This window comes from Lissotriton helveticus, chromosome 4_1 (assembly GCF_964261635.1).
Source record: "Lissotriton helveticus chromosome 4_1, aLisHel1.1, whole genome shotgun sequence".
Taxonomy (NCBI): Eukaryota; Metazoa; Chordata; class Amphibia; order Caudata; family Salamandridae; genus Lissotriton; species Lissotriton helveticus.
Genome location: NC_136063.1, coordinates 1,565,212,046 through 1,565,239,824, shown reverse-complemented (window position 1 = coordinate 1,565,239,824; position 27,779 = coordinate 1,565,212,046). Strand labels below are relative to the sequence as shown.

The following is a 27,779-nucleotide window of genomic DNA, read 5'->3' as shown; positions in this document are numbered from 1 at the left end:
CCCAGGGAGAGGAGCTTTTTTTCCACCAGGTCCCAAGGTTGCCACACTTGCCCCAAGGCCTGACAGAGCACTGCGCCCACCACTTTCTACTCTCTAGATGTGACTCCTTTTATGTCAGAATATCTTGTTGACAACTGGTGCTCCTTCTATTCTTTTTAGAAGTAATGCACAAATCTATATGCAGCTGGAGACGTCTGGCCAATAGAGTTGATTTGGAAACACTCAGGTGTTTATGGCTGTGCAGAAAATAAGTGATTATCAATTAGTCATCAATCAAAACGTTATAGGGAGTGAATTCCATAAACATAGTGCAAGAACAGCTCTTTCTGTATAAAACTAAACAGCTTAACGGTTTACACTAGAGTGTGCGTCAACACATCAAGCGACTCCAAGCCTTAAGGGGTCCCCATTAACTCTGAAGCCATTGAATATATGTGAGATATGGGAGACACAGGGGCCCCTCATCACATTCTACTGGGGGCCCCAACGTTTTTCCCTACGATTGTGACAATATTTGTAAATGTTGCAATATGAACCCAGACTCAAAGTAGGTATAGATCTCAGCTGCTTAAGAGTTCAATTGGAGACTAAAGGAGATTATGTATGGCACAAGAGGGCTGTATTACAGTGGTTTTGAGACTCCAAAAACTTACTAAGACAAGGAAGGGGTGATAGGACAGTGTACATATGAGGCATCCAAAAATAGCAAAGCTGTGAGAGCATAGTACCCAGGAGGTTCTATGTTTACATCAGATGTCTCAGTAGGGATGTGTGATCAGTTTAGTTTAATTCTGCTGGTAGACTTGGGTAGTGGCCTTATCATCCACTGCTCAGTAAACATCATTGACCGTGGTCACTGGCAGCCGAGAAAGGTTTATACATAATGTGAGTAATTGGGTTGTTGGTTGAGGGGCTGTAAAATCCAACTCAAGCAACAACTGCAAATCTTTTCAGGGAGAACCACAAAAAGTCACTTAATTAAGCTGTGCCCAACCCTGTAGTAGCTTGGCACAAAAAAGGTCAGGCTTAACTTGGAGGCAATGAGAAAAATATCTATGCACACTTTAAACAGTAATAACATGAAACTACAATACAGGAACCTCCCCCCCCCCCCTATTTTAGAAAAATAAAGTAAAATTGTATAAATTATGCCACCAAAGGGACAAATCTAATTAATAGAACTAGAGATATGAAATTTCATAGGTTTAGGTTAAAATAGTGCTTAAAAGCACAAAGTGTCGAACGTGGTTACCTGGTCGCACCAGACCAGGATAAAGTCAGAGGTTTAGGCCGACCACGAGGGAGAATGGGTTGGGTGCAGAGACCAAGTTAGGCCCACTGAGAATTGTAATTTGTCTTTGATGCGGGCGTTGTGCCATGTCAGGTGTGATGAGCAGTGGGGGTACTGTGTCGAGTTGTTCTGCATTAGTTAAGATGAGGAGCTGAAAGGGCAGCATGGCCCGCATTGTATTGCATTGGTTTTAAAGAGGTGCTGCGAGGGCTGCGATGTCCCCATCGGGTTGCGTCAAACTGCCTTGGTTCTGATGGTGATCACAGCTGGGCTGGCAGAGAACATTTAGCCCCACTCCAAAGTGTCCAGGACCTACTTGGGGGTTAGGACTCACAGCAAGTAAGAACCCAGGTGCGGCGTTCAAAGGTATTGAAGCTTCTTTTGCTCCTGTAGCACAGAACAGGAGGCCAGCAAAGTAGCCCTTGGAGTCACTCTGGTGGTCCTGGTTTCAAGGTGCAGGCCCATTCCTTCTTCATCAGGTAACAGGGCAGCAGAGCAGTCCCTCATGCAGGCAGGAAGCAGAGCAGCTGGGCAGTCCTTTCAGCAGAGGTGTAGAGCAGCAGAGCAGTCCTTCTTATTAGTCTTCTACAGGTCCAGACGTGATCTGAAGAGTTGGGTCTGAGGGTCCAATATTCATACCTGATGCTCACTTTGACATGGTAGAAGCTTCTATATTTTCCCTCTTACTGAAGTGTCTGGAATTTCCTGCCTCCTTGCCCTAGTCCCAATCTGTCTGCGGTCACAATACGCTAGTTTGAAGTAATTTATGTGTGAACTGAGCCATTACCTTTGAAATGCAATTATGGTTTTGACTGCCTCATCCCCTCATACTGCCAGAGATGGCCCATCCTGACAACACCAGACCCTCTATTGTGATACTGTCTGGAAGCAATACACATAGGCCAACTTCACCTGCTCATGTGACCCTAGAACAGGCTGCAGGCATCAAATGGTTATGATAAGAAAATTCCAACTTTCTAAAAGTGTTTTTTTCAGAATTGTGACTTAAAATCCAACTTGACCATTAAAAAGGGTTTTAAATTACAATTCCTCAGACAGCAAACATGACTTTCCTACCTTCTCTCAATCATAAGTGATCACTTATTAAATCTAATAAGGTGATACAATGTAATCCTATGAGAGACGTAGGCCTTGCAGTAGTCAAATTCAAAATGAAGACTTTCATTACCAGGATGTGTAAAACTTAAAGGCACATGTCCAACTTTTTTACTACACTGCACACTGCCATCTGGACTGTTTAGGGCCTACCATAGGGCTGACTTATGTGTATTAAAAAGAAGGGATTAGACCTGGCAAAAGGTTTATTTTGCCAGGTCACAATGGCAGTTTAAAACTGCGCACACACGTTGTACTTGCAGGTATGAGACCTGTTTAAACAGCTACTTAAGTGGGTGTCCCAATTAGTGCTGGAGGCCCACTAGTAGCATTTTATTTACAGGCCCTTAATACATGTAGTGTCACCTTACTAGGAACTTGCAAGTAAATTAAAAGTGCCATTTGGGTGCAAGCCAAATTCACCATGTTTGAAGGAGAGAGCACAAGGACTTTAGCACTGGTTGGCAATGGTAAAGAGCACAGAGTCCTAAAAGCCTCACACAACTGGATCAAAATACAGGAGGGTGAGAGGAAATAGTTTGGAGATGACCCTGCAGAGAGGGCAAAGCCCAGCACCTAGTCTACTGGGAGTCCAGAACATTTTTCTATTATTTTATTACCTAAGACCCTAGTACTGGAACCTTTGCTTGGTCCCAGTTCTGGTAAGCCTGTTTGTATTTTCACCTGGGACACTTTTTCACTTGTCACCTTACACATTTATTATTTTCTCTCCTTTTTAGGTCTCACTTATGAGGGCTAATGTATACAACAAGGGGCTTAGAGCCTGCCCACCACTTACCATTAGTTGGCTTCATTATCCGTGTTATTTTCAGCCTCCATAATAGGGCTGGGGCTGCTGGCTGAACTTCCTCTTCTTTCCTCTGGAGTATGGACCAAGAACAGATTGACTGTCTTTGATTAGTGTCCTTCCACTGCTGCTCACACATGATAAATGCACATATCTTATTGTTTGTTATAATGTTTACACCTGCAGTCACTTCTTGAACACTCTTTCTTTTTCTATCATACGTTTGTTTCTATAAAGCAAATGTGTCCTTTTTGACTAAGCCTATTGTTGTGTGTAGCACAGTGGCATAAACCAGGCCCCCAATCTCCAGTGGGTCCCCTCAGCGTAGTACTCTGGCCAGAGAGCTTCGGATCGAGTCCAGAGGGGGCCCCTCCATGTATCTTGCAGGTGGGCCCTCTCAAGTTTCATTACACCAGTGGTGTGCAGTGTGGTGCCTGGAGTTGCACATGGATTCACCAAACCTGTTAGTCTCCCACGGTTGGCAAAATGCCATACAGTTGTATAACATTGCTTTGAAGACCATTTATTGCATGAAACATCAATCTACATTATAAATATTATCATGAAAGAAACATCAATGGGGCTTCATTGGTAATTAGCACAAGTTGTTACCTAACTTAACGCTTTGAATTTACACCAAAGCCACACGTTGGGCTGCATAGTTTATTTAACTATACAGCTTGTTGTGGAATTCCCATTGTTACATAGAGACCTATCGGCTTTGCCAATGGAATGACTTAATGACTGGGAACCTATTAACAGAGCACCCCCTTCAGATAGGACATTTGAAAATCAACAATTCTTTGAAAGTTTCAACAAATATTTCAGCCTACAGATTTATGTACCTTTTCGACTACCCAAGAGTTAAAACACAAATATTAATAATACTCGCAGCAGACCCGTGAATCTCTTATTTGTGTTTTTTATTGAAGGCAGATGTGCATACACTGCTAATACTCATGACTCTTCAATCAAGGTTCTGTACTGGATATAGCACCGAGACCCTACTTGAAGTCTCGGAATACATTAAAGCTAACCTTGATTTAAATTCTCCGGTCATGGTGATGCTTTTGGATCTCTCGGTGGCATTCGACATGGTCTCTCATGCTATTCTGCTCAAGAGACTTGACATGATCGGTGCCATAGGTCTAGCCAAATGTTGGCTTAAATCCTTCATTAGCGGGTGCCCCAGCCTGTTTTCCTTCCCCGTTAAGGCTAAACCTTTAGTATGCGGGGTTCCAAAAGGTTCGGCTCTCATCCCATCACTTTTTAATATTTATTTGGAGCCCCTAGCTAAGTTAGTTGAATCTTGATGAGTAAGAGATATATTTGACGTGGATACCACCACCCTTAACTCCTTCAAGCCTTGCCTGAAATTTGTAGAGGACTGGATGAACACAAGCTGCTTGAGACTTTACTTAGGCAAGACTGAGGTTCTCTTTTCCAGTAGTAAGTCAACCCTGTCTTTGGTGGCCATTGGAGTTGGGTGTGCCCCCCAGTCCAGCTCCAGTGGGTAGAAACCTTGGGCTGTAAATTCTCTCAGGCTTGACCTTTAAGTCCCAGATTAGGGCTTTATCCTCTCCTACTTTTTTCACCCTCAGGTCTCTAAGGAGGATGCTGCACCTCATTCCAGTAGAGCATCGCAAGACGATCGTCCATGCCTTAATAACCTCTAGGTTGGACTACTCTAACAGTCAGTACTTGGGCCTTTTGGGTTCAGCACCTTCAAACCATTTAGAATGCTGCTGCCTTGATGAATTTGAAGATCCTGCATCGAATCTCGGTGTCGGGTCATTTACTTGCCCTCAATTGGCTTCTGGTCAATAAGAGAATCCAGTTCAAAGCACTTATCTTTGGGCCTACCATCAAAAGGGTCCTCTTTATCTTAGGAGCCATTTCAAACCGTACTCAAATGAGAGATTGTTGAGGTCCAATATTCTCAAACTTTTCCAGATCCCCTGCATACACAGGGCCAGAAGATGTGGCAGATGCTTTTCCTTCTTGGCAACTAAGCTGTGGAACACACTTTCTCTTAATCAGAGAAGCAGCCCCTCTGAAGCTGTATTTACAAAGTCCTTAAAACTCTTGTTTTTGATTGTTGTTAAGGCAGCGGTTTGCACCTTTTCTGCTCCCTTCATTGGGTGATCTTTTCTGCTAGTGCGGAGATGCCTCCTCGGATGTAGCTGTGCACTCTACAAGTGGGATTGTATTGTATTGTGTACACCAATTTGAATTCCTATGTCTCGTCTTTAAATCATTGGTTGCTGTGAGAAGTTGGCCTGGCATATGATATCCACTATTCAAGTGGGCACCTTGCACCAGTCCAAATGACCCTTATTGATGGTAGGTTTAAAGACAACCTTTATAGAAAGCTATCCTAGTAGTAGCTGTGGAGAGCAGCCTTCAGGCTAAGTCTTGAAGGAATGTAAATGAGCTTGTTTTACCAGTCTATAATCTCATGAATGACCAAATGAAAGAAGAACCACACCAGGTATATATATAAAATATATGTATTTATTCTAAACACATCCCTCTAGTCTCTTTATGAGGCTAGAGGCAAAAGTACATTCAGTAAACTTAATCACCATTGACTACTATGGGGAAAGTCGCGGTTGGAATTTTAAAGATAAAGGACACTTAGAAGAGGACTTGGAGCAAACCCCTTTAGAACTAGGAGGTCCATAAAGTCAACACCCACGGGGGCACCGGAGTACTCGAGTTACCTCACCCAGGGAAGCCGGGTGCATAGGTGTCTTTTCATGTCGGGTTTCGTCGTCGATTTCAGTGGCGATCTGCTGCAAAGTGCTGCTGGCGTCCAAGTTGAAAGTGTCCGGATGGATCCAAGGATGGATCTGAGTTGTGAAGATCCTGAAAGCAGAGGGGACAGAGTCTGGGTCACTTGCCAGTGACCAGGAAGGCGATGAGCGGATGCCCACCGATGTCGGGTGATTTCAGGTAAAGAAAGTGAAGCTTGACTCTTCAGCAACGAAGACCATTAGACGTCGACAAAAACCAGGTGCTGGATTCGAGCTATCCCACAAAAGATGTAGAGTGCTGCGGTGTCGGTTTCCGGATTGGACCCAACAAGCCTTGGCAACAGCAACCCACACAGAAAGCAGAGATTGGCTTTGGTGCAGACCAGCAAGGACTGAGGGACTCACCACTTGGTGGGGAGTCAGGGCACATCTGGAGCAACCAGGGAAGCCCACAGGAAAGTAGAGTTACCTTCGTGGGGACCCACCAGTGGACGGACCAGGGATCACAAAGGGGCCTCAAGCAGAAATGCTAGAAGCGTGCCCACGGAACACTCATGGAGTGTAGGGCCACAATCTTCAATACAGATGGTGCTCGGGGTTTGGACTACAAGTAGCCCAATGCATAACTTCGGGAAAGCTCGGAAAGTTGATGCACTTGCAAATGTGCACGGTGTCCAGGAGTTCCGGTTCCACGTCACTCGTAAGGGCTGCAGGTCTCAGCTTTGCTGGGATCTCGTGTCTTCCTCTGAGAATTCAGGAAGTCTATGTCCTGAGTCACAAATACTTCAGAGTCCGGCGGGAGCTTTGGAAATGCAGACCGGCAAGATGCTTCTTTGGTGCCTGTTTGAACAGGGGAGTCACTCCTTCACCCCAAGGGAGATTCTTCTGTTTCTAGTCGTGTAAAATGTTGAAGTTCCAGGATATATGTATCAGAGTTTCGTCCAGGTGTAATCTAAAGTCCTGTTGCCAGGGGTCCCTTACTTATACTAAAGAAAGGGGTTGGACATTCTCTGGGGACCCACCTATGGGAGGATCGGGGAAGAAGGGTGGTTACCCCCCTTTACCTTTGTCCAGTTTCGCACCAGAGCAGGGGCTGAGTGCCCCAGCAACCTATTTGAACTGGGGTATGCACAGGGACATCAAGTGTGCCCCCAGCACTGTCTGAAAAGCATTCACTGAATATTTATATATATTTATGGTTTGGAGAAGTTCGACTAGTTATAGCCACAAATAATCTTTCCACTCAGGAGGTGGTCCTGTACGTCTACACGGTCTAGATTGTGTTGAATTGGCATCAGTTATTAGAGTATCAGTGTTCTAAGCTTTGTGGGTGAAATTGAGGTCTAGCTCTTGCTGTATCTAGGCTGTAACTTTTAAGACCGTACATTTGTGGCACAAAATCTGCATCAGTTGGCTGGAATCTTACACATCGTTTCCATTTCTGTAATCCCTTTCACCTGTTTGTTTCCACATGTACAATGCTGCTTTTGACATGTTCCATCTTTTGCCATTCATTAGTTCTATCCATGTCCTGCAACATATATGGGCTTCTCTTGGTGGTTCAAGCTTATTCATACCTTTATACTGTGTGCCCTGTAGTTTTATATACACCCACTCTTCTATTTTAATAGTTACATGCTTCACTGTTGGCCTTTCACTATAACGATTTTCATGCTTCCTGCCTGTTAAATGTTTTAGTTCATATAAGTTGGGTTAAAGATCTCCTACACTTTCATCTTTTTTATCTGCCACCTTGGGACCAACTTGTGATGTAGTTTGTGGCATCTCATAAGCTCAAAGGAGTAGTAGCCAGTAGTATTACTCATGATGGTACAGTAAAACACTAACCTATCTTCTCTGGTTGTATCGTTTTCCATTAGGGCACTAACCACCATTTATATAGTGGCTCTTTGCATCAGAGTTTTCGTCATTTCAGTCAACTCATTAACTTGAGGGTAAAACATGGCATGTCTGTGGTGGATCACCCCATGATCCTTAATGAGCCAGTTAATGTTCCATGAAATAAATTGTACTTTGTTGTCTTTTACAAGTTATTATTTTTTTTTTTTTTAAAGACCTTTATTGTGCAAAAGTAGTATACAGTTACGGGCCCACAACCAGTCCGGCTGGCCTCGAAATCAAATCAGAGCACATACGGCAACAATAACACAGCTCAGCAGTCCCCAAAGACAGAAAACAGCAAACATTACAATTGTCATTTATATCGGATGCCATCACTGAGCGCAGGAGTTAATAAGGTCCATTTTTAAATTAAAGTATAGTATAAGAAGGATCAGAGACCAGATAGTCCATTGAAGACAAGGAGTGGGCAATACGCACCTTTTACAAGTTATGCTAGATAGGCCATAGCCAGCAGTTTACACCATACTGGTGTTGGAGCTACCTTTCTCTCATCAATATGTTCCCTTGCACACCTAGGTCTTCTTTTATCAACATGCACTTAGTGGGCTTTCACTGGTTCTACCCATTTTGGCTATTCTACCCATTTTTACTTTTAGGTTTAACTGATACAACAATATTATCCTCCATAAGCCTGCCTTGCCATACATCTATCAATTTGCTAGTCAAGTCTCCTATGTTTTCTAAACTTGCTTTCCCAGTTTCATAGCTTACTTATGTAACTGTGAAGCCATAAGTTCATGTCTTGAGTTCACTTTAAGTGTAGCTCTTGGCTTCATTAACCTTACCAATGGTTTACGCTTCATTCATAATGTGAAATGCTTTCCCTACAGATGCATCTTAGTGGACACTGGCAAGGATTTCTCTTTCTATCACAGCATATATTCTCTCAATATCTGAGAGTTTCCTGGAGGCAAATAACACAGTCTATTCCCCTCCTTTGTTCTTCTGGCTGATGAAGCGCTGATCCCACAGGCACTTGCATGAACTGTCAATAGCATGTTTACTCATGCAGAACGTTTTTAACACCAGGGCTTCACAAAATTGTTGCTTTTATATATTAAAAGCATGTACCTGATCTTTCCTCAGTCAAGTGTCCTTTCTTTAGAAGTTTGTAGAGTGGCTTGTTCACCATGCTAAAATGGGGTGGCGAAGTGAGCTAAAGAATGATGATGGATTAAACCCAGATCAGTTGACTGGGGGTGAGAGCTTGCAATGTTCAAAACTCCATCCATCATCCACTTTGGTTTTGCTTTGTTTGCCGTAAGTTGGCAGGGTATGCCCAGACGTGGGTCCCTGGCTCACTTTGCCACTAGATTCAAGCTAGCCTGGCTGATAACAACTGATTAGCCAGAAACCGGTCCCAGGATGATTGTTTCCGGTCCAGGGAAGACATGGCTTGTCAGTTTAGGCTGGACTGTTCCCATGAGATATAGAGTCAGACTGATTTGCACATGGCCATGTCTGAACTGGGGTGGCGAAGTGAGCTAAAGAATGATGATGGATTAAACTCAGATCAGTTGACTGGGGGTAAGTGCTTGCAATGTTCAAATCTCTGTCCATCATCCCCTTTGGTTTTGCTTTGTTCGCCCTAAGTTAGCAGGGTATGCCCAGATGTGGGTCCCTTGCTCACTTTGCTACTGGATTCAAGCTAGCCTGGCTGATAACAACTGATTAGCCAGAAACCGGTCCCAGGATGATTGTTTCCGGTCCAGGGAAGACATCGCTTGGCAGTTCGGGCTGGACTGTTCCCATGAGGCACAGAGTTAGACTGATTAGCATATGGCCATGTCTGAACTGGGGTGGTGAAGTGAGCTAAAGAATGATGATGGATTAAACCCGGATCAGTTGACTGGGGGTGAGTGCTTGCAATGTTCAAAACTCCGTCCATCATCCCCTTTGGTTTTGCTTTGTGCACCATGCTAAAATGCCCACAAATCTTGAAAAATATTCTGTTAATCTCATAAATGATTGAAGTTGGTCTTTGTTTACTAGTGCTTGCACCAAATCCCATCTGGACTTCACCACTTGATCCAATATCACATGGCCCCAGTATTCAACCTTAGGGTTATCCCTTCTTCTGAATGTTTACCCAAGATAATTTCCAGGTCCTATTGTGATTTTACTCTTTCTAAGCATTCATGTGCATGTGGTGACTATTAGGTAAACCCTAAAAAAACTACCCCTTAACCTTTGAAAAACTTAAGCAGCTGCTGCAAGAATGAAAAATAGTTCTAATTCGATATGTGCCTTGCGTTGTTAGAAATGCTGGTATGTGTTTTAATTCTGGATGTAATTTGATTTGATGGTATGCAGATTGTAAATCAGTTTCGCTGAAAATGATGGCTCTGTTTAACTGTAGCAACAGTTGGTTACTATTTTGGCAATGGGTAACTGCCTAACTGTTTCCATTTTCTTACACTGTTTAAGGCTACACAACACTGTCGCTTTCCATTGGGCATTATGAAATTACTATGGTGAAAGTCATTTTATGACTTCCACCAGCTCGATCACACCTGCTTCTTACATTTCATTCAATGTTTACATAATCACTTCCTTCATTGCTAGAAGTACTGCTCTTACTCTGTGTCGGATAGAACCCATGTATTTCTCCATAATTATTGTGTGTTTGTATTCTTTCAGTTCACTTTCTGTGTCACTAAAGACCTTTTGGCACGGCTGTTACATTTTTTCTACCATCCTGTATACTTGATCTGGTTTTAATGTGTCTAGGCATATTGCTCTATCCAATCTAGAACCACTGGGACCCACTTCACTACATAGAAATGTATCCAGCAAAGTTGGGTTTAAAAATGTAATTGGCTTCATCATAGCCAACTAGATCCACACTGCCCCAATTGTATCCATTAAAACCATGATACTACTTGATTTTAACTCCTGACCATCTTCTTTGAAGCAAGACCTCTGGAATTGTCATGTATGATAAGCTAGAGTGAGGTCCTTAATATGTTTGACAAGTGGTTCTATGCAAAGGTTTCAGTGGCGGCTGGTGGATTTTTTAAGTGGAAGGGCGGAAATGTTATACCTGAGAATGAGGAGCAAGCGAGCTACCCCGAAGTGTTAAAGGAGGGTGCCGGGAGAGGTTCTCCCCCACAACAAAACCTTGAAAATAACGGATTCAAATGATGGATTTCACACCACATCTTTACCACAAATTGTTGAATGAGGGGGATCAAATATAGCATTTTAAAACTCAAGTGTAAAGAAAACTCTGTGTGTCAAGAGTTAATTCATTTGACCCATTCAACGTTAATCATTTAAGCATTTCAAGCCGATGTGCAGTGGACTGGCTGCTTCAGATATGTTCTAAATCCTGGTGGGTTGGGATATCTCTGTGGCATGCACGATTCTGATACAGATGTGCATCTCTATTTAATGAGTGACACGCAATGACCAAATGTGTGACACCTCCAGTGACACTTTCTTGCAATCAAAATCAAGAAATTAAGTCCATGAAACAGATAAATATCAGAAATGACACCCACTTGAGCAATGAGAAACTACAAGAATAGCTAAACTGCTGCAAAGCACCCGATATTTGCTGCAGACATATTAACCATCTGTGCTACTTTATGGTGACTCAAAACTGCCACTAGACGAAACTACAGTCTCTCTTCAGCAATAACATTATTCAACATTTAATTTTCATTTATTTTGTTACCTAAAAACTGTGGGACGCCCAAGTAACTCTGCAACAGCTACGTTTAAACCCACGCGTTATTTCTAAGTACAATGACAGCACCCCACCCACCTCAGTGCCAAGTGCGGCCAAAGCACAAGTAAGAAAAGGATCTCAGTGAGAAAAGCAGTAACCCACCGAGCTATCACATTAAATACATTTCTGCGACATTATGGTACTCATTCTTTGCAACAGGCATATGACCCACCCCACCCTGAACTTCTTTATGGTGCGTTTATTCAAAACAGGCACTATGGAAAACTCCAATCTCTGTCTATCAGGTCTTTGTCTGGCCTGTTGCCTCAGGTGTTGCTTCAACTGCAGTCTGTGATACAAAAGAGGATGATGGACGGAGCGTTTGAGCAAATCAAACACTCACCCCCAGTCAACTGATCTGTTGCACCCACTGAAGACTGCTGTACTGCAGCTCAGAGTGTGGTGGGCCGGCATAGTGGTAGATGATGCTCTTGTCTGCAGTAGCACCAGTCAGAGTGAGAGCTCATGATGTGGATGTGAGTTCAGAAATGTGGCGCTCACGGGCCTTATAAAGTCACTCAGACTCAGCGCCTGTTCTCACCGTGAGTGGAACCCACCCCCTCCCCCGGAATTCGAGGAGTTGAGGAAGACAGGAATTGGCCTTATTTTATTTAATTCTGATGGGCATGCACTTCCAGAGGAGGTGGCAGCAGCAATTCCTGTGGGCATGGGCTGGCAGGAATTAAAAATGAAAACATCCTGCCTGCTGCCACACCGACTGGACCCTTGAGTTAGAGTCTCTAGCCAGCTACAATTGGTGCGGCAACCGGGCACCAAACTTGAGTAAACAGTACTCTGAAACCATGAAAACTCACACATAAGCAATCTGAACCCTTGGCAGCTAGGTCTTTTGATTATCTTTTGTGGTGCTACACAAGGCAGTGATAGATTGGTGAATTTTGACCCTCATCCTTTGCCAGCACATTTCTCAGTAACAAACTCCAGACCTCTGTGCCCCGTTCTTGATCAGAGTCTGACCCTCAACTACAACAGAGAAAGTAAACACGGCTCACTGCCCCACAGGACGAGAAGACACATTCTTTTGGCTGAGCTCGAGTGAGACTGATCCGTCTTGCTGTTAAATGGGAGGTTTTTTAATTCATTTAAAATCGTACGTGAGAGACGCTGATGGTGTTTGAAAGCTGAAAGTGTGAGGCTGCGCCTTGCAAGGCTGGCTGCAGTGCCTCATGTGCTTGGGAACTCAAGCTGAAACTTCCCGGGGAACTTGTGGCCTTTTCGGCAGAGCATGGAGAGCCGAGCCCCGTGCCGGAACGCAGCAGTGTTAAGGGCAGGACATGCCCGGCAGCAGGGTCGTGGAAAAGGAATCCTTAACTCTTGACAGCTTTTCTAATCAATATGCCTGCCACTGTGCCAAAGGTATTTTAAACTAATGACAGTCACACACTTACCGTCTGGTCACGGTACATCTGAAAGACGAAGTGAGACACTCAGTCAGCCATAATACTTTTATTTGATTTCATAAAAAAATTCGAAAAAGGGTATACAAACCACCATAATCCATTGTAAGTTGAATTTAAGGAATTTTTGACAATACTAGAAGTACGTGCATAACGTTATCAGGTGCTTGAGCAGTCAACGAGTGATAGGTTCAAAAGTATCTGATTGTGAAATTAAATATTCAAAAAATGTACAAACAGTAAAATGCAAGATGGCAGTGCTATTGAAAATTAATTGGGCCGTTCAGTTCTGGACTGCTCCAGTTAGTTCATTTGCTTTTTTTTTTATCCAGTTCCTTTGCCGCCATTTGCCAGAAGGTTATGGCTCTGCAAGATAGTTGAATTGACGAGCCTCCGAAACATTGTATGACTGCCCCTCTACATGCTCCTAATTGTGCCTTCCTCAGTAACTCACGGAGCAATGTTTTTCTGATTTCTAGTAATGAGGCGCAAATACATAGAAGGTGTAGCAGTGACTCTTCTCCTTGTCCGCATATGCGGCATTCCTTGGTCAAGTGAGGAAAACAAGGACCCCCTGAACAGTAAATAGTACAATTCCTAGGACAGGGTAAGACTATATAAAGAAAATAACTCCTAGGTAATCAGGATAATTCAAGCAACATACATGAACAATGTAATATAGAGAGAAACAGAGGAGAAGGAGAGGAGTAGAAGAAAATGTACAAAATATAGTCTCTCTTTAATAGTTATTTGTTAAAAATTAATATGTATAAAAAAATTGCGTAATTTACACTATACATGATGCATTCAAATTTCTAATAACAACATATACATAAACCAAAATTAAAAAGTTAAAAAGTGGAGATATCTTTAAACTTTCACCGCGCGTTACGGCGTATACATCGCCTTCTTCAGGAGTAGCCACACAGTTATTTAAAAGATCTTTAGTAGGGACAGTTCGTGAGGATAAAGGACTGATCCTATTCTCTTAATCGATCCAATTTCTCAAAGTTTGTGGAAGCGACAGGTCTTCAAACCAAAGGTCTGTACCTAATCTATAGTTACACGTGATAATAGATCTGATACTCCTATGTACGTATGGTGTTAGGATGCGATGACCAATGACTTTGATAGATATAGGTGATGCCTTCTTTTGTTCTCAGGTAAAAAATATCCGTGCTTAATAATCTGATAACTACCATGTCTCCAAATAAGCGTTAACACTCCGGTATATTCAAACAGTAAGTATGTTCGGATGGGCGGCTTCTCTGATTCCACTCCTTTCTTCTTCATTAAGCCGGGCTGAAAATGGCATCCGGCGTCTTACGTCATAGGGTAGAGTATCAAGCCAAACCATTTCTGATTTCTAGTAATGAGGCCAAATACATAGAAGATGTAGCAGTGACTCTTCTCCTTGTCCGCAGAGGCGGCATTCTTTGGTCAGCCAGCTGCTTATCCATTTCGGAGTGAAGTCTTTTGTAGGAAAAGAGCCCAGTCGCAGCAGCGTCAAAAAGTGCTTTTTGTGGTGTGAGATTTGTTCAGATAGGTACGCTTGGGGCTTAAGCGACTGATATGATTGTATCACGCCCCATGCTTGACTTTTCATGGCAAAGGTAGTTTTGTCCATTAGCAAAGAGACCCGTTTAATTACGTTATTCGCTACTGTTTTGAATACGGAGTATGTGATGATTGTGAGTCATGCTTCCTCGAGTTGAAGGGCCAGGAGGGACTCTTTTAGGATGGTAAAGATTTCATTCTTTAGCCTGGCTTGTTTTTCTATCTCCTCCCAACAGAAGTGGGCCCGAGTATTATCTTCGGCTTCCCTCATCCGTCAATAATATTTGGCCATTGCCCCTTGTCTAGCGGGTATCTGGTTTTTGAAGAACACTCGTTGTTTGGTGCGTTGCACAGTCACACTTGTGAATGCCAGTTGATTGGGAGCATATCGCCCACCACTCTGTATACCAGGCATATTGCGCTCAGTTTCATGCTCTCTCAGAAGTGAGGTCTCTTCTTTGAAGGCCAGTCATTGTTAGATTTGTCAGGTGCACAGAGCTGTTTTTCCGTAGCCCTCTGCCCTGTTTACCGCCCAAAGTAGAAAGACGGGAGGGGTTTAATTGAATACAACTCATCGTCCCGCGCCACCTCAGCTCCTGGCTCAGACTCCCGCAGCCCAGCGTTTTCCTCTCTCAACAGAAAAGCCACCCACAGGCAGCCTCCCTCGCCTCCACCAATCACAATGCTGCAATGGCAGTGTTGCGATTGGTGAGTTGCAGCGGAGAGTGCCCCAGCCGGGCCATTTTCTCTATGTAGGCTGCTTGCAGCAGCCTACATAGTGGAAAAGGGGGAGTGCACATGACTGGGTGGCCGGCCAAACAGTCAGTACACACAATAGTGGGCAAGCCACTCCCTTCGGCCCTCGAGCAGGACCGCTCACCTGCCATCCCACAACCAGGCCCTTCTGCTTTCTCGCAATGCAAGAGGCAGAAACATAAATTGGTAGTTTTACCATTTTATGTTTCTGCCTTCTCGCACTGTGAAAAAGCAGTGGGGCGACACCCCCATGGAGGAGCTGCCACTGAAAGGTTTACTCTTTGCTTGCTGTATGCTTAATGTTGAGGACTGCCACATCTATACCAGCGTCTTGTGTTGTTTTTTGTATTACTCCTTTGGTTTGCCTGTTTTATTGCTCTTGTTTTTTCTCGTTTGCTTTGTAGACTTTTTTTCTGTACTACATTTACTTCCTTGTCCTTTTTTTTCTTTGATTATTCTAGGTTTTTGACAGTAGTTGTGGGTTGCTGTAGTGTTGGGTTTCTACTAAGAAACAATTTCTCTTGGCACTTATCTCTACAATATACTACGAATTGCTCTCTAGTTAAACGCTCAGTCAGTTCCACAAACTTAGAGCTGTGAATTGTTTTAATTGAGTTACAAACTGGACTATGATTTCCCCTTCTTTCTATTGCTGTGTATAGTGTTTTTGATCAAAGGTTAACATTTGTTGCATAGTTTAGTAGTGTTTTGGGAGCTGATTTGCTTGGAAAGCTTTGCATTGGACTTTACATCACCCTGTAGACCCTTACTGTGGAGCTTGATAGCCCCTTTCTCTTCAGTGCTCAGAAATGACAATGTTTTTATTTTCATCCTGCTCTGAAGGTCATTCCATCTGTAGTTTCTAAGAAACTGAAAAATCTTTTCCTTCCGTCTTTCCGTGGTATTCAAGATTCTCCTTGTAATTGTAGGAAGAGCAGGTGAACATTTACTGTTTCCATTATTATTTTTGGACCGTGGCAATGTGTACAGCGTGCCTGACATTACTGCAGCACCGCTAGGGCGAAGGGAGGCCTCATAAAATCGAAACCATACAATCTGCAAATAACGCAAAGACGCCAGCAATCCCAAGCATGATACTGTTTATTTGTGGCACCAAAGCAAACAAGTCAACCCAACGCATTCCGGTCGTAAGACCTTGGTCAGGGGGTGACACCGGGCAGAAATAAGTACAACTCGTGAGCGTGCAGATAAAAAGCGGCACCATCTTCGAATGGTTTGATACAATGATGTTTTTGCAAATGCGATTAATCTTCATGGCCTCAAAATGCAGATGGTTCAGAATAACTACATATTACATTAAACCATGACCTTGCACAAGTTTAGAAAACTAAAACAATATTGAATGTATAACCGTGACAATGAAATACATGTCAGTGTAAAATACAAACAGAAATCATCTTCTAACAAACATATCACTTAATAGTTTGAGTATTCTTGAGCAAGATAGAACAACCACGCCAGATAAGGAGCAGAAAATGTATATTCGTATAGAACTATAAACTAATCATGCCTAAGTTGACAAATGATCAACAAATCAATTCAAAGCGCAGTATATATTTGATCATTATATTCAAGCAGAAAATAAATGGTATGTGATGAAAAACAATTATAGAAAACAGAACAGACGCTCCTGTATAGGCGCTAAAAATGTATATTCAACTATATGAACTAATCATTAGGCCTAGGCAGTGAACTCTGCTCCATTTGCAGAGTTTTCTGCACTCTGAGCTCTGCGGAGCTTGCGGAGTGCAGAAAACTCTGCTCCGTGTAGTGCAGCAGAGATTTTCCCCCGCTCGCGAATGGTATGTTGGAGAATGTGAGCTGCAGTTCTTACTGCACTCCGCCAATTGCTGAACTCCACAGATTTTTTTTGTTACTTAACGGAGTTTCGCGTAACCAAATTCCGCGAACTATGCCCAGGCCTGTCAATTATGCTCAAGTCAGCAAAATGTTAACAACTCAATTCAAAGCACGGTATGTATTTGATCATCCTATTTAGAACTGTTACTGACACCTCTTGGTTCTAGGCACATTATACTATTAGAAACTAAGGTACCTAGTGGGATAAATATTGAGGTTTGATTAGCTTATAGTTATGTTCAAATATATATTTTTTGCGCCCTATACTGTTTGAATTATTGATTATGGCCACTTGGGAGTGGTGGTTCGGTGTTGCATATTTGTTCATTCTTGATGATGAAGAACACTTAAAATATTAAGCAATATGATTTGTTAGAAGAAGATTACAGTTTCCCCTTTGAGATGACTGCTATTTCATTGTCCGAGATATTCATTCAATATTGTTTTAGTTTTGTGAACTTGTGGATAGTCATGGTTTAACCTCATGCACGCGGCGGTTTTTCCCCCTGTGCGCTGAAGTTTTGTAAATACCGCGTTACATGACGATCTCAGCTCGTCATGAGCGTACGAGAGGTGTACCTCATGACGAGCTGAGTTCGTCATCAGCGTGGAAGGGGTTAATATATGTTGTTATTCTGAGGCTATGAAGAATAATAGCATTTGCAAAAACATGATTGTGTCATGGATTGGAAACTATTTGAAGATGGTGCTGCTCTTTAATTGCACACAAGTTGTACTTGTTTTTGTCTATCTTTAATGTCTATATTTTTCTTATACTGTGTATGCACCATGGCACACCACCCGTGACCAAGACCTTCCAGCTGAAAAGCGGTGCACTTGTTTGCTTTGAAGCCACACAAAAAAAACACCATCACGCTTGCGGGTGTTGGCATTTTCGCATTATTTGTGATTTGTATGGTTTGGATGTATACATACATATATATATATATATAGATATATATATATATATATCTATATATATATATATATATAATTCAAAACAGGTTGCCCTAGGTGAAGAGGCCTCACAGAGTTTAACGCCTCTCTACGAGGGCCCCAGCAGACGCATCAGCCAGCCTTCCATCGGTAAAACAGCTCAACATGTTTCGGGTCACCGCCCTTGATCACGAGCATCAAGAAATAAAGAACTTGGCTACTTTGAGTTTGAAACACCTGCATTTATTCAATCAGTCCGCCCACCTGGGCATGTCATTGAGCCTCACATAGCTTCGGCACCAGAGTCAGGGATGTGGAATTCCTATAGCCCGATGCCCAGGACATATGGTTTGGGGTCAAGGGCAACACGTTTTAATGTGTATTTTGTCCTTGGGACAAGTAGGCCCAACCCCTTGCTGCACAAACTCTTTGGCTGCCAGTTTGCAGTACCACATTAAGGGTCAGGGAAGGGCACTGCCTGCAGTTAAGTTATTTTTTGTGTGCATATGGTAATGTTGTTCAAACTTGTATTTATGGTTCATTAATTGAAAGCCTTTATTATTAGGGTGAGAGCTCTAAGTAAATGTAATTTCTGACTGCACTACTGACAGTGGTTCTAGCATAAAAATGTGTACACATGGTTTCAAAGTTTAGCACTATGAGGCTATGCATAATGCTCCCAGAATGCTCTGATTAGATGCACTTATTAGCAGAATCTTGAAAGCAACATTAATGATTCTTTGCTTTCAATGTAAAATGTTCATAAACAAATGAAAGTAGGGAAAACAACATTTAGCTAAACTACAGTAAAATTTCAGGTACCCTTTCTTAGCAGAATCATTAAGCAAAATGTGTTGATGCATGCTAGTATTTCGCAAAAATATTCAAATTGCAAAATCAGTATAACCAGTTTCAATAAGGTTATGGGAAACATAAATTTAAACACGCATTAGCAGAGCCAGTAGGACTGAAATTGGTGGTCGGCCTTTTAGTTTTGGCAATGCGGGACTTGTTTTGGCATGGTTTTTGTAAAACCTTATTGATGTGAGAGCTTCCAGGCCCTCACCATTATAACAAACATTGGCAAAAGCAAAAAATAGTTTTTGTTCCCAAAAAAGCACACACTGCCACATTAGTATTGGCACTGAACAACACTACTCTGTGTGCTGATATGCTCGTTGTAAAAGACAGAATGCTATCACCACAGTGAAGCCAGCTGATACAGAGAGAGAATTTTAATAAACAAACGTCATGGTTAACGCCAGACTAAATTAGGGGCCCAATTATTAAAGAAAGTCTCAAAATTGCACCCTTGCATTAAGTGCAGCTATATGTCTTTCACAATACACAGAAGTAGGGCAAGAAATTGTACTCCAAGAAAATATTTGTGAACTGCATTTTAGCATGAGCAAATATGCATGTATAGATTTGCTAATGCGAAAATGTTTGCAAGTTCATTTTCCCTCCACCCACTTTTTTCCCCAACTCTGGAAGAAGGTTTACCTCTGCCATTGTCAGGAGAACATTTCCAACATTTCTCAGTCTGGGAAAATATTAGAGAAGAGTTGTTGAAAACCCTTAAAACATGCAAATTAGTAGGTTTGCACAGATTCAAAAGGGTATTCCAACCCTGGATCTATTGCTTGCCGCTACCTTCAGTCCCAGTATGAATATCTGCGGAAACGTGGCAACATAAAGGGATTGCTAGGATTCAAACACTACTATGGTATGAGCCCTGCATAATCAGAGAGGCTATATAGGAGCTCCAACATAATGAGATTGGTGCCATAATGTGTTGCTGGCACTACATGGCACCAGAGGGACAAGTGGATTTTGTTACAGGACAAGTAGATTCATGAAGCAACCTGCCCCATGGACAAGTAGATATTTTAATAAATTCCACACCCCTGCAGAGTGCCTTGTGGTACTTGCAGTTCTCCTCCAAAAGTATTACCCCTGTGGGTTGTGCCCAGTTCGTACTTCAGTTCATAAAAAAACCCAGTGGGTCCAAGGGAAGCTGGAGTATGAGTTCGTCAGATTAAGCAACCCCTCGTTTTGGCAAACTCTGCTCCTTCCATCACCCGGGGTATCCAGGTAACAGGATCCGCATCTCTGCGACGGGCTCTCCTCGCGACCGAGCCGGCCGCCAATATAATTCAAAACAGGTTGCCCTAGGTGAAGAGGCCTCACAGAGTTTAACGCCTTTCTACGAGGGCCCCAGCAGACGCATCGGCCAGCCTTCCATCGGTAAAACAGCTCAACATGTACGAACTGCGCACAACCCACAGGGGTAATACTTTTGGAGGAGAACTGCAAGTACCACAAGGCACTCTGGTGCCGAAGTTATGTGAGGCTCAATGACACACCCAGGTGGGCGGACTGATTGAATAAATGCAGGTGTTTCAAACTCCAAGTAGCCAAGTTCTTTATTTCTTGAGGCTCGTGATCAAGGGCGGTGACCCGAAACATGTTGAGCTGTTTTACCGATGGAAGGCTGGCTGATGCGTCTGCTGGGGCCCTCATAGAAAGGCGTTAGATCTCTGTGAGGCCTCTTCACCTAGGGCAACCTGTTTTGAATTATATATATATATAAATATAAATATATATATATATATATATACACATAGATATCCACAAAGATTCTCGCCACGCCAACCATTCAAAGGACAAAAAATATATATAAATTCACTGAAAAAACCGTAGCATTTAAGAAACCTTAGAAATGCACTGAAAAAAACACAGGTTTCAGGGATTTTATAGTTAGTTGGAAATTTCACGTGTACAAAACCAGTGAAATTCGGCCGTTATAGTTAGAAGAGCTAACTATAACTCACGCCCCCGCAATGCACTGCTGATGTCACATATTACATCATTCATGACATGGTCAGTGACATCACTGATGACATCTCAAATGACATCACTGATGACATCATCCACATGATAATCTGATGCACCTCCTCACACCCTATTGCCCTCCTATTACCTCCAGTAAGTACCACACAGCAGGATTGCAAAGTTCTCATAACAGGCCACGCCCCCTTTGTCCACCACTCTGCAAACGCGCTCCCTGGTGGACTCTTGGATGAGGATTGAAGTCCCCTTCACTGCTGGGGGTCCTTAGGGACCAACAAGCGTACCTCTTACCTCCAGTAAACCCCACACAGTGGGATTGCTGAGAGGTGGACAGAAGCCATGCCCCCTTTTTCTACCACTCACCAAACGCGCCTCCTCACGTGCTCTTTGTTGGGGGATGAAGTCCCCATGTGTCCGGAGGCTCCCTGGAGGCCAACTAGCCCACCAGGTACCTCCAGTAAGCCCCACACAGCTGGATTGCTGAGAGAGGTCCGAAGCCACGCCCCCTTTTTACACCACTCTACAAACGCGCCGCCTGGCACATTGCTGCTCGGGGGATGAAGTCCACTTGTGTCCTGAGGTGCTCATGACACAAGAGGACCCCATCGCCCCACCAGCAGTGCGCCAAGAGGCGCGTTTGCAGCGTGGAGTGAAAATGTGCGTGGCCTCGTACCTCCTCTGTGCAATCCAGCCGTGTAGCGCTTACTGGAGGTACCTTATGGGCTAGTTGGCCCCCAGGGACCCTCAGTATTCAAGGGGGCTTAATTCCCCACTTAGAATGCGCCAGGGGGTGCGTTTGCAGAGTGGTGCAGGGAGGGGCGTGGCCTCTGGCGAGATGCTGGCTTTTCTTTGTTTTAAATATTTGTAGAAGGGGGGCTGTGTAGCCCACCTCTCTTTACTATTTTTTGGGCCCTGGGGGCTGCGTGGGCTGTGTGGGGCCTCTTGTAGACCGTGAAGAGTGGTCGCTGCAGTATTCACCACACGGCCATGGGCAAGCCTCGTGCAACCCCAAGGTTGGATGGTCCATTGGTCGAGTATGCTCTCTTCGGCAGGCCTCAGGTTCTGAGGGGTTCACAGAAGGTTTCTGGCTGGCCAGCATTCCACGGTGTCAGCAATGCCCTGTTGGTCTCTGGATGCTGCAGGTGTTTGGATTCACTCTGGTGGTGTGGTGCTCTTTAGGTGTTTCTGATGATGCACCTGGGTAATTATGACAATTACCTTTTTACACTTGGGATATAGGTGGGGAAGTCTTCCTTGAAGTGAGGAGGACTGAAGGGACTTCGTAGTTACTTGTAATTTTTCCTTTGGCATGGGCAGTTGCAATTCTTGATGCCATCTATGTCAAGCAGCCATTGACGTGTCTGGACGGTAACACTCTGAAGCATGGGGCTTGGACACGGTTCACATTTGCTTACACCTACAGTTGGTCCACCTGCAGGGCTGTCTCCAGTGACATCTCTGCACCACTCTGACTGGCTTGAATTGATGGATGCCCCTCCAGAAGTGGTATGTGTCCTCGGTCTCATTGTTCTTCTCCCTTTTCGCTTGTGCATCTGTGGAGGTTTTTCACCGTATGGCATCGTGCTACTCTCTTCCGGCTGGCGCAGTCTCGTCCGTTCAGCATTGCGTCTTCTTTTCAGAGAGGTTTCTCTCTCCTGAGCTCAGGTGTAGGCTTCAGAGCACCTCTGACTTTGTGCTCTTGGTTCTTCTTTATGGGTACCCTCTTCTGGCGCTTCGCGTACCCATATTCTAGCTTGCGGTGGTGTCCATTCACCACCGAGGGCTGGTGGCACAATTTCTTTGCTTGTAGTGGTGTCAGACAGCCACTGGTGATTGTACATTATCCTTGCAACTTTATGGTCCGTGCTTGGGGCCAGGCTGCTTTTCGTCCCATTACCTTTGCTGCACCTTGGTTGGCCACTTGATGCTTCTTTTGGCCAGAGCAGCTTTGGTCTTCTTGGTGCTCTGGGTTGGGGGTAGCAGTCTTTTCCGTCCTTAGTGCAGTGAAAGGCAGCCACCGGGGGGGGGGGGCTTGGATAGTCTCTGCTATGATGTGGGAGACTGGGGAGGGCAAACTGTTCTTTGGGAATGTGACTACAAAATAAATTCATGTCTTTACACTAGACCTTTTTTACAATTCAGTTCTGCTTCTTTCCTTTAATGCTTGCCACTCAGGCACATGGCATCCTCACATGCAAGCTGGTCTGCTACGTTTGTCTCGCTTCTAACTCACTGTGGGGGGAGGCAGGCTGGTGTGCCCTGAAGCACAGCACTACTTCGCTACTGCAGTAATGGCAAGTGGCCACCAGAGGGCCTTGCAGCCCTCTCCATGCCAGTCTGTGCGATTCCCTGCGGTCTCAAGCATTCTTCATGCTGGGGTGCAGTACTAGGGGGCTGCCACCACCACTCTTCTCGGGCTTTGCAGGCTGTTCGGTGCCTAAAGGAGTGACCTCAGCAGCGCTCACAGGATGGGCAGCCAGTGGATGCACACCACACCTCTCGGTCCCAGATGATGCCCACCGGGCCCAAATACCGTGGTTTGCACTGGTGGGTGGTTACTAAGGCATCAACAGGTGGGTGAGACAATGTCATAGCATTGCAGGCTTTATTCTTTAGGGCAACAGAGCCAGCTTCTGCTGTATCACCTATCCGTTGAGGCCTCAGCAGCTAGCTTCATTCTGCGGGCCTCGTGGGGGCACTGTAGGTGATAGGACGGAGAAAACACTCAGTGATGATGTGGTTCACAGGCCTGCAGCTAAGTGATGCTGCAGCTGCTTCTCATTCTGCAGGCAGGCTACTGCACTTGATCAGCCTGGCTGCTGTTGATGATTCCTTGTCCTCCACGTGGCGGCAGTCTCCCTGCAGTTTCTGTCTGTGTGGGGGCCTGAGCTGCATGCAGGGCACCCAAGTGTAGGCGTGGCAGTGCGGCTTAAACTTTCCGGAGGCGGTGGACTTAGGCAAGGTCACTTTTCTTTCAATCGGTTCACAAGGCAGATTTTCTCATGCTGTGTGCTGCATCTTGCCTGCTTGCTCTGCTCACCTTGCATTAGGGGGCTACACCTCACTCTGGGTGCAACTGCGGGCCAATCCATGCTTTCCGCATCTGTGGCATCACTGCTTCGGCACCGCTGCTGGTCTGGATCTCCCATTTCCCATCACAGGGCCGGGGGCACTGCAGGCATTTTGGAAACTGCAGGGAAGGTTGCCTCATCTTATCGTTTCCCACGTGGGTGCCTCAGATGCAGTGGCCCACCACTTGCGTTACAATCTGGCTGCTTCACTGTCGATAGTCCCTCAGCCTTCTTACATGGGCGATAGTGTTTTGGACCTCTTGCCTGACCTTCTCACACCTTGCTGTATTGCATTGCTACTGTCGTGACACATCGGGTGGGCATAAAGAGAACTCTTCCACTCCTTAGACACTGGCAGTGTTCCGGCACCTCATGCATGGGGGGGCACACTGTATTCGCTGCCCATAGCCTTGCTGGTGGCTCTCCCTCAATATGAGGGGCCAGACTGTAGTGCTGCCTACACTTTAACTGTAGTTGAGGCTCGAGGCGGCTGCAAGCGTGGTTGTTAACATCATCACTTCAATTTTTACAAATTGGAGATCTGCTCATTTAGATTTTTGCACTGTTCTATAGTAGTGGTGCAATTAAAAGAGATAAAACTTGCTTCCACCAACAATTCGGATGATGCCTCAAACCTTCACTTCACAACAGACTAACCCAAGGCCTAGCTCCACACTTGATGTAAATACATTTAATTCCTGGAAGAGTGCATATGGGACCTAGACTCCTTGGTAATTTTGTTTACACATATGACTCTGTATTTTGACACTGATGCCATATTGATTTGATTATTTGGTTTTATTTCAGAAATATGTGTCACTGAGTGACAAACCTCATTTCTATGTTAGTACAAAGATGATGGAAATCCAGACCACCCTTCATCGCAGCTTCCAAAACATTGTCAGTGATGTGAATGTCACGAGGTTTTACCTGCCAGATGCAGTAGACAAGCAAATCACTGATAGGACTGGATCAGGCAGCGTGTGCTACATCAGCCAGATGATCAATTTCAGGAGGAGCCCATACTTCCCAAGGAAAACTCATGTCCAGGTACAAGATAAAAAAGAGCTGGTGATCACCTTATGTTCAAGTCTTAGCAGCATGATTTTACCATTAATGAGCCCATAGACCCACCTTTCAGAGATACCAACATGTTTGTCATATATCCATGCCATAAGAAATTACACTTCTGAACATATCACTTTGATAGATGTGACGAACTGTAATATAAACTCAGTGTATGGTAGGCTTTGATTGTATGTATATTTAAGTCAGTTAGGATTATGATCTTTGCATGCTCCCCATGTGAAATAAAAACGATTACAAATATTTGGACTTGGTGCACTAACCCATCAAATGGTAAACCCCAATCTGGTGTACAGGATATCAATAATGAAAATGTATGCAGCAAATTTAAATTTGTAAGATTTGATTAGAGAGTTTTAGTGGACATTATGATTGATCTCAATTGACTTATGCATCCACTTCAGGGATCCGTCTTAAGCCTCATAGTCACAGGTTTCTATCCCTTGAGCATTTTATCATTGCAAAGTTGATCAAATGCGTACCATTGAGTTGGGTAACACTAGCAATAGTGCCACGTGATCCTTTGCAGGAAATTCTGTGATCTACAAATGTAGGTCTTAAGTTTATTTTCATATTTGTTGGCCTTCCTGAATACCTAAATGATTGCTTATGAGTTTACCTATGAGTCCAGTCCTACAAAACCTGAATTTGTACCTCCTTTTCTGCATCGAAAAAGCAGGAGAGACAAAGGTATAAATACATTCCTTTTTGGTAGCATATCTGTTTGTGTTTCCTTAATGCTCATCATGGCTCATGTTAACTTATAGAGCTCAAAGAGGCATGTTAGGGTAGAAAATGCAGTTGTTGCTTAACTGACAGTAGTTTTATTCTGTTCATGGAATAACTAGAACTTAAATAATCTGTTTATCAATGTTATTTTTCCAAAGATTGTGGGAGACCTGGTGGATCTCAGTTTCTATAACTGCACCAGCAGAAGGAAGATTAATGTGCGTGGTCTTAGGTCACCAATAAAGATAGACTTTGAAGTGAAGAGCCATGACGTAAGTAGACAAGTGTCCTATTACATTGGAATGGCAATCTTGCACAATTGATGGCTCGCAAGTGTAACAATGTGGGCTCAGAAACACACATCACTGAAAGATATATCAAGTCCTTAGTTTGTGATTGTCGAAGTTGATTCGGTTTGTTGAATACTTAAGTGAAGAATGTTGCTAGTGGTATTTTATTTATTTTACAGACAAAAAACTCGAACTACACCTCTCATTCACTGATTCGTGATAAAGTGAACTTTCACCACTTTGTTGCAATGCCAGAGAACAAGCAGGAGGCTTTACAAATAACGGTGGAGTTTTTAAAGCTTCATACAAAGGCATTCCCTATAATGCTACTTGCCCGGTAAGACTCATTCCTTGCAAATGTTAAATGATTTTGTTCAAATGAGACCCTTTGATATTGCTTAAAGAGAATGCCACAATAGGCAAATAAATTAGATCTATCACGTCCTATATATATTTTCAGAAGAATTAAAGTATTTGTCTTTCCATAAATTAGCTTCACTTAAATAATACATATTTTGCAGATACAGTGTAAATATTGGCATTCAATCTTTCATGTTTTTTTCATTTTCAAATGTAAAGGTACATAACTAAATTATGTTACAGTATGGCTCTAAAGGGCCAACAGTTCACCAGAAAGCTGATTTAGGGGCGCTATTTCTGTGAAAATTGATACTATCCATATGTGATTGTCAACATACAACCTGATCTGACTATGAACGACCTATATTTCTTACTACAGGTAATTGTTTAAGCTAGAGATGGATGTTACATCTTTGGCTCTTAGTAGCTTTACATTTTTGTAATTATAACTATATCAAATAATATTTTATCATAATGTATATACTTCAACAATGGTATAACCCTGTTGTCCTTCCCTTATTTTGGTATGAGTGACTGTTCAGTTAAGAACGTTGGAGCTTGAATGGTTTACCTTAAATGTGTGTTGCCTGAGGTGAAAGCCTCGAAGATGAAAGAAAGCTTACAGTAAAGTTGAAGGCTTTGAGTAACTATTTTGCTGGTCATGAGATTTTGCTGGGATGGGGACAGAATTGTCATCTTCACTCCTCGCTGTTACCCTCCGCATCGTATCTACTATACTTCAAATTCTACCTTTAAAAGAAATTACCGCAGAAAATGAGTACTGCACCTGCATGAAGAACAGTGTAATTTCATGCAAACCTTTTACAAAGACACTGAGCAGATAAAATCTTCCAGCTACTCAACTCAGGATTTCTGTGGGCGAAGAAATAGCGATGTTCCAGTGAGTCATCTAGGAGTCGGCATGTAGGAGAACACGCACCTCTCTGTGGGACTCAGCACAGAGTCAATGCCATTCAGTCTCTTCATGGAGGTCAACAGGTGACACCATAGTCGATAATGCCTTACTGGATAAGATAAATTCAAACTCGCCTCCTCAGTGCACGATAGAGGTGAACTTTGAAGAGTTTTAGTTGATTTGGATGAAATTATCAGCACTCCATCTAGCTGGAATTAGGTTAAAATAAATCGAGATTTTTGAAATACAGTTCTTCTCTACATACTTCAGATTTTACACACACCTAACTCTTACAGAGA

At 43.5% G+C, this 27,779-nt stretch overlaps 1 protein-coding gene across 1 annotated transcript in view; it reads left to right on the top strand.

The window, feature by feature from the left end:
• The window catches only part of PKD1L1 (polycystin 1 like 1, transient receptor potential channel interacting), a 1,793,388-nt gene that overhangs the window by 981,536 nt on the left and 784,073 nt on the right, over window positions 1–27,779 (top strand). Inside the window, exons 35-37 of the mRNA XM_078688182.1 lie at window positions 24,907–25,149; window positions 26,073–26,186; window positions 26,384–26,541. Of these exons, the coding sequence (XP_078544308.1) occupies window positions 24,907–25,149; window positions 26,073–26,186; window positions 26,384–26,541 (515 nt within the window). The remainder of the gene's footprint in view (window positions 1–24,906; window positions 25,150–26,072; window positions 26,187–26,383; window positions 26,542–27,779) is intronic.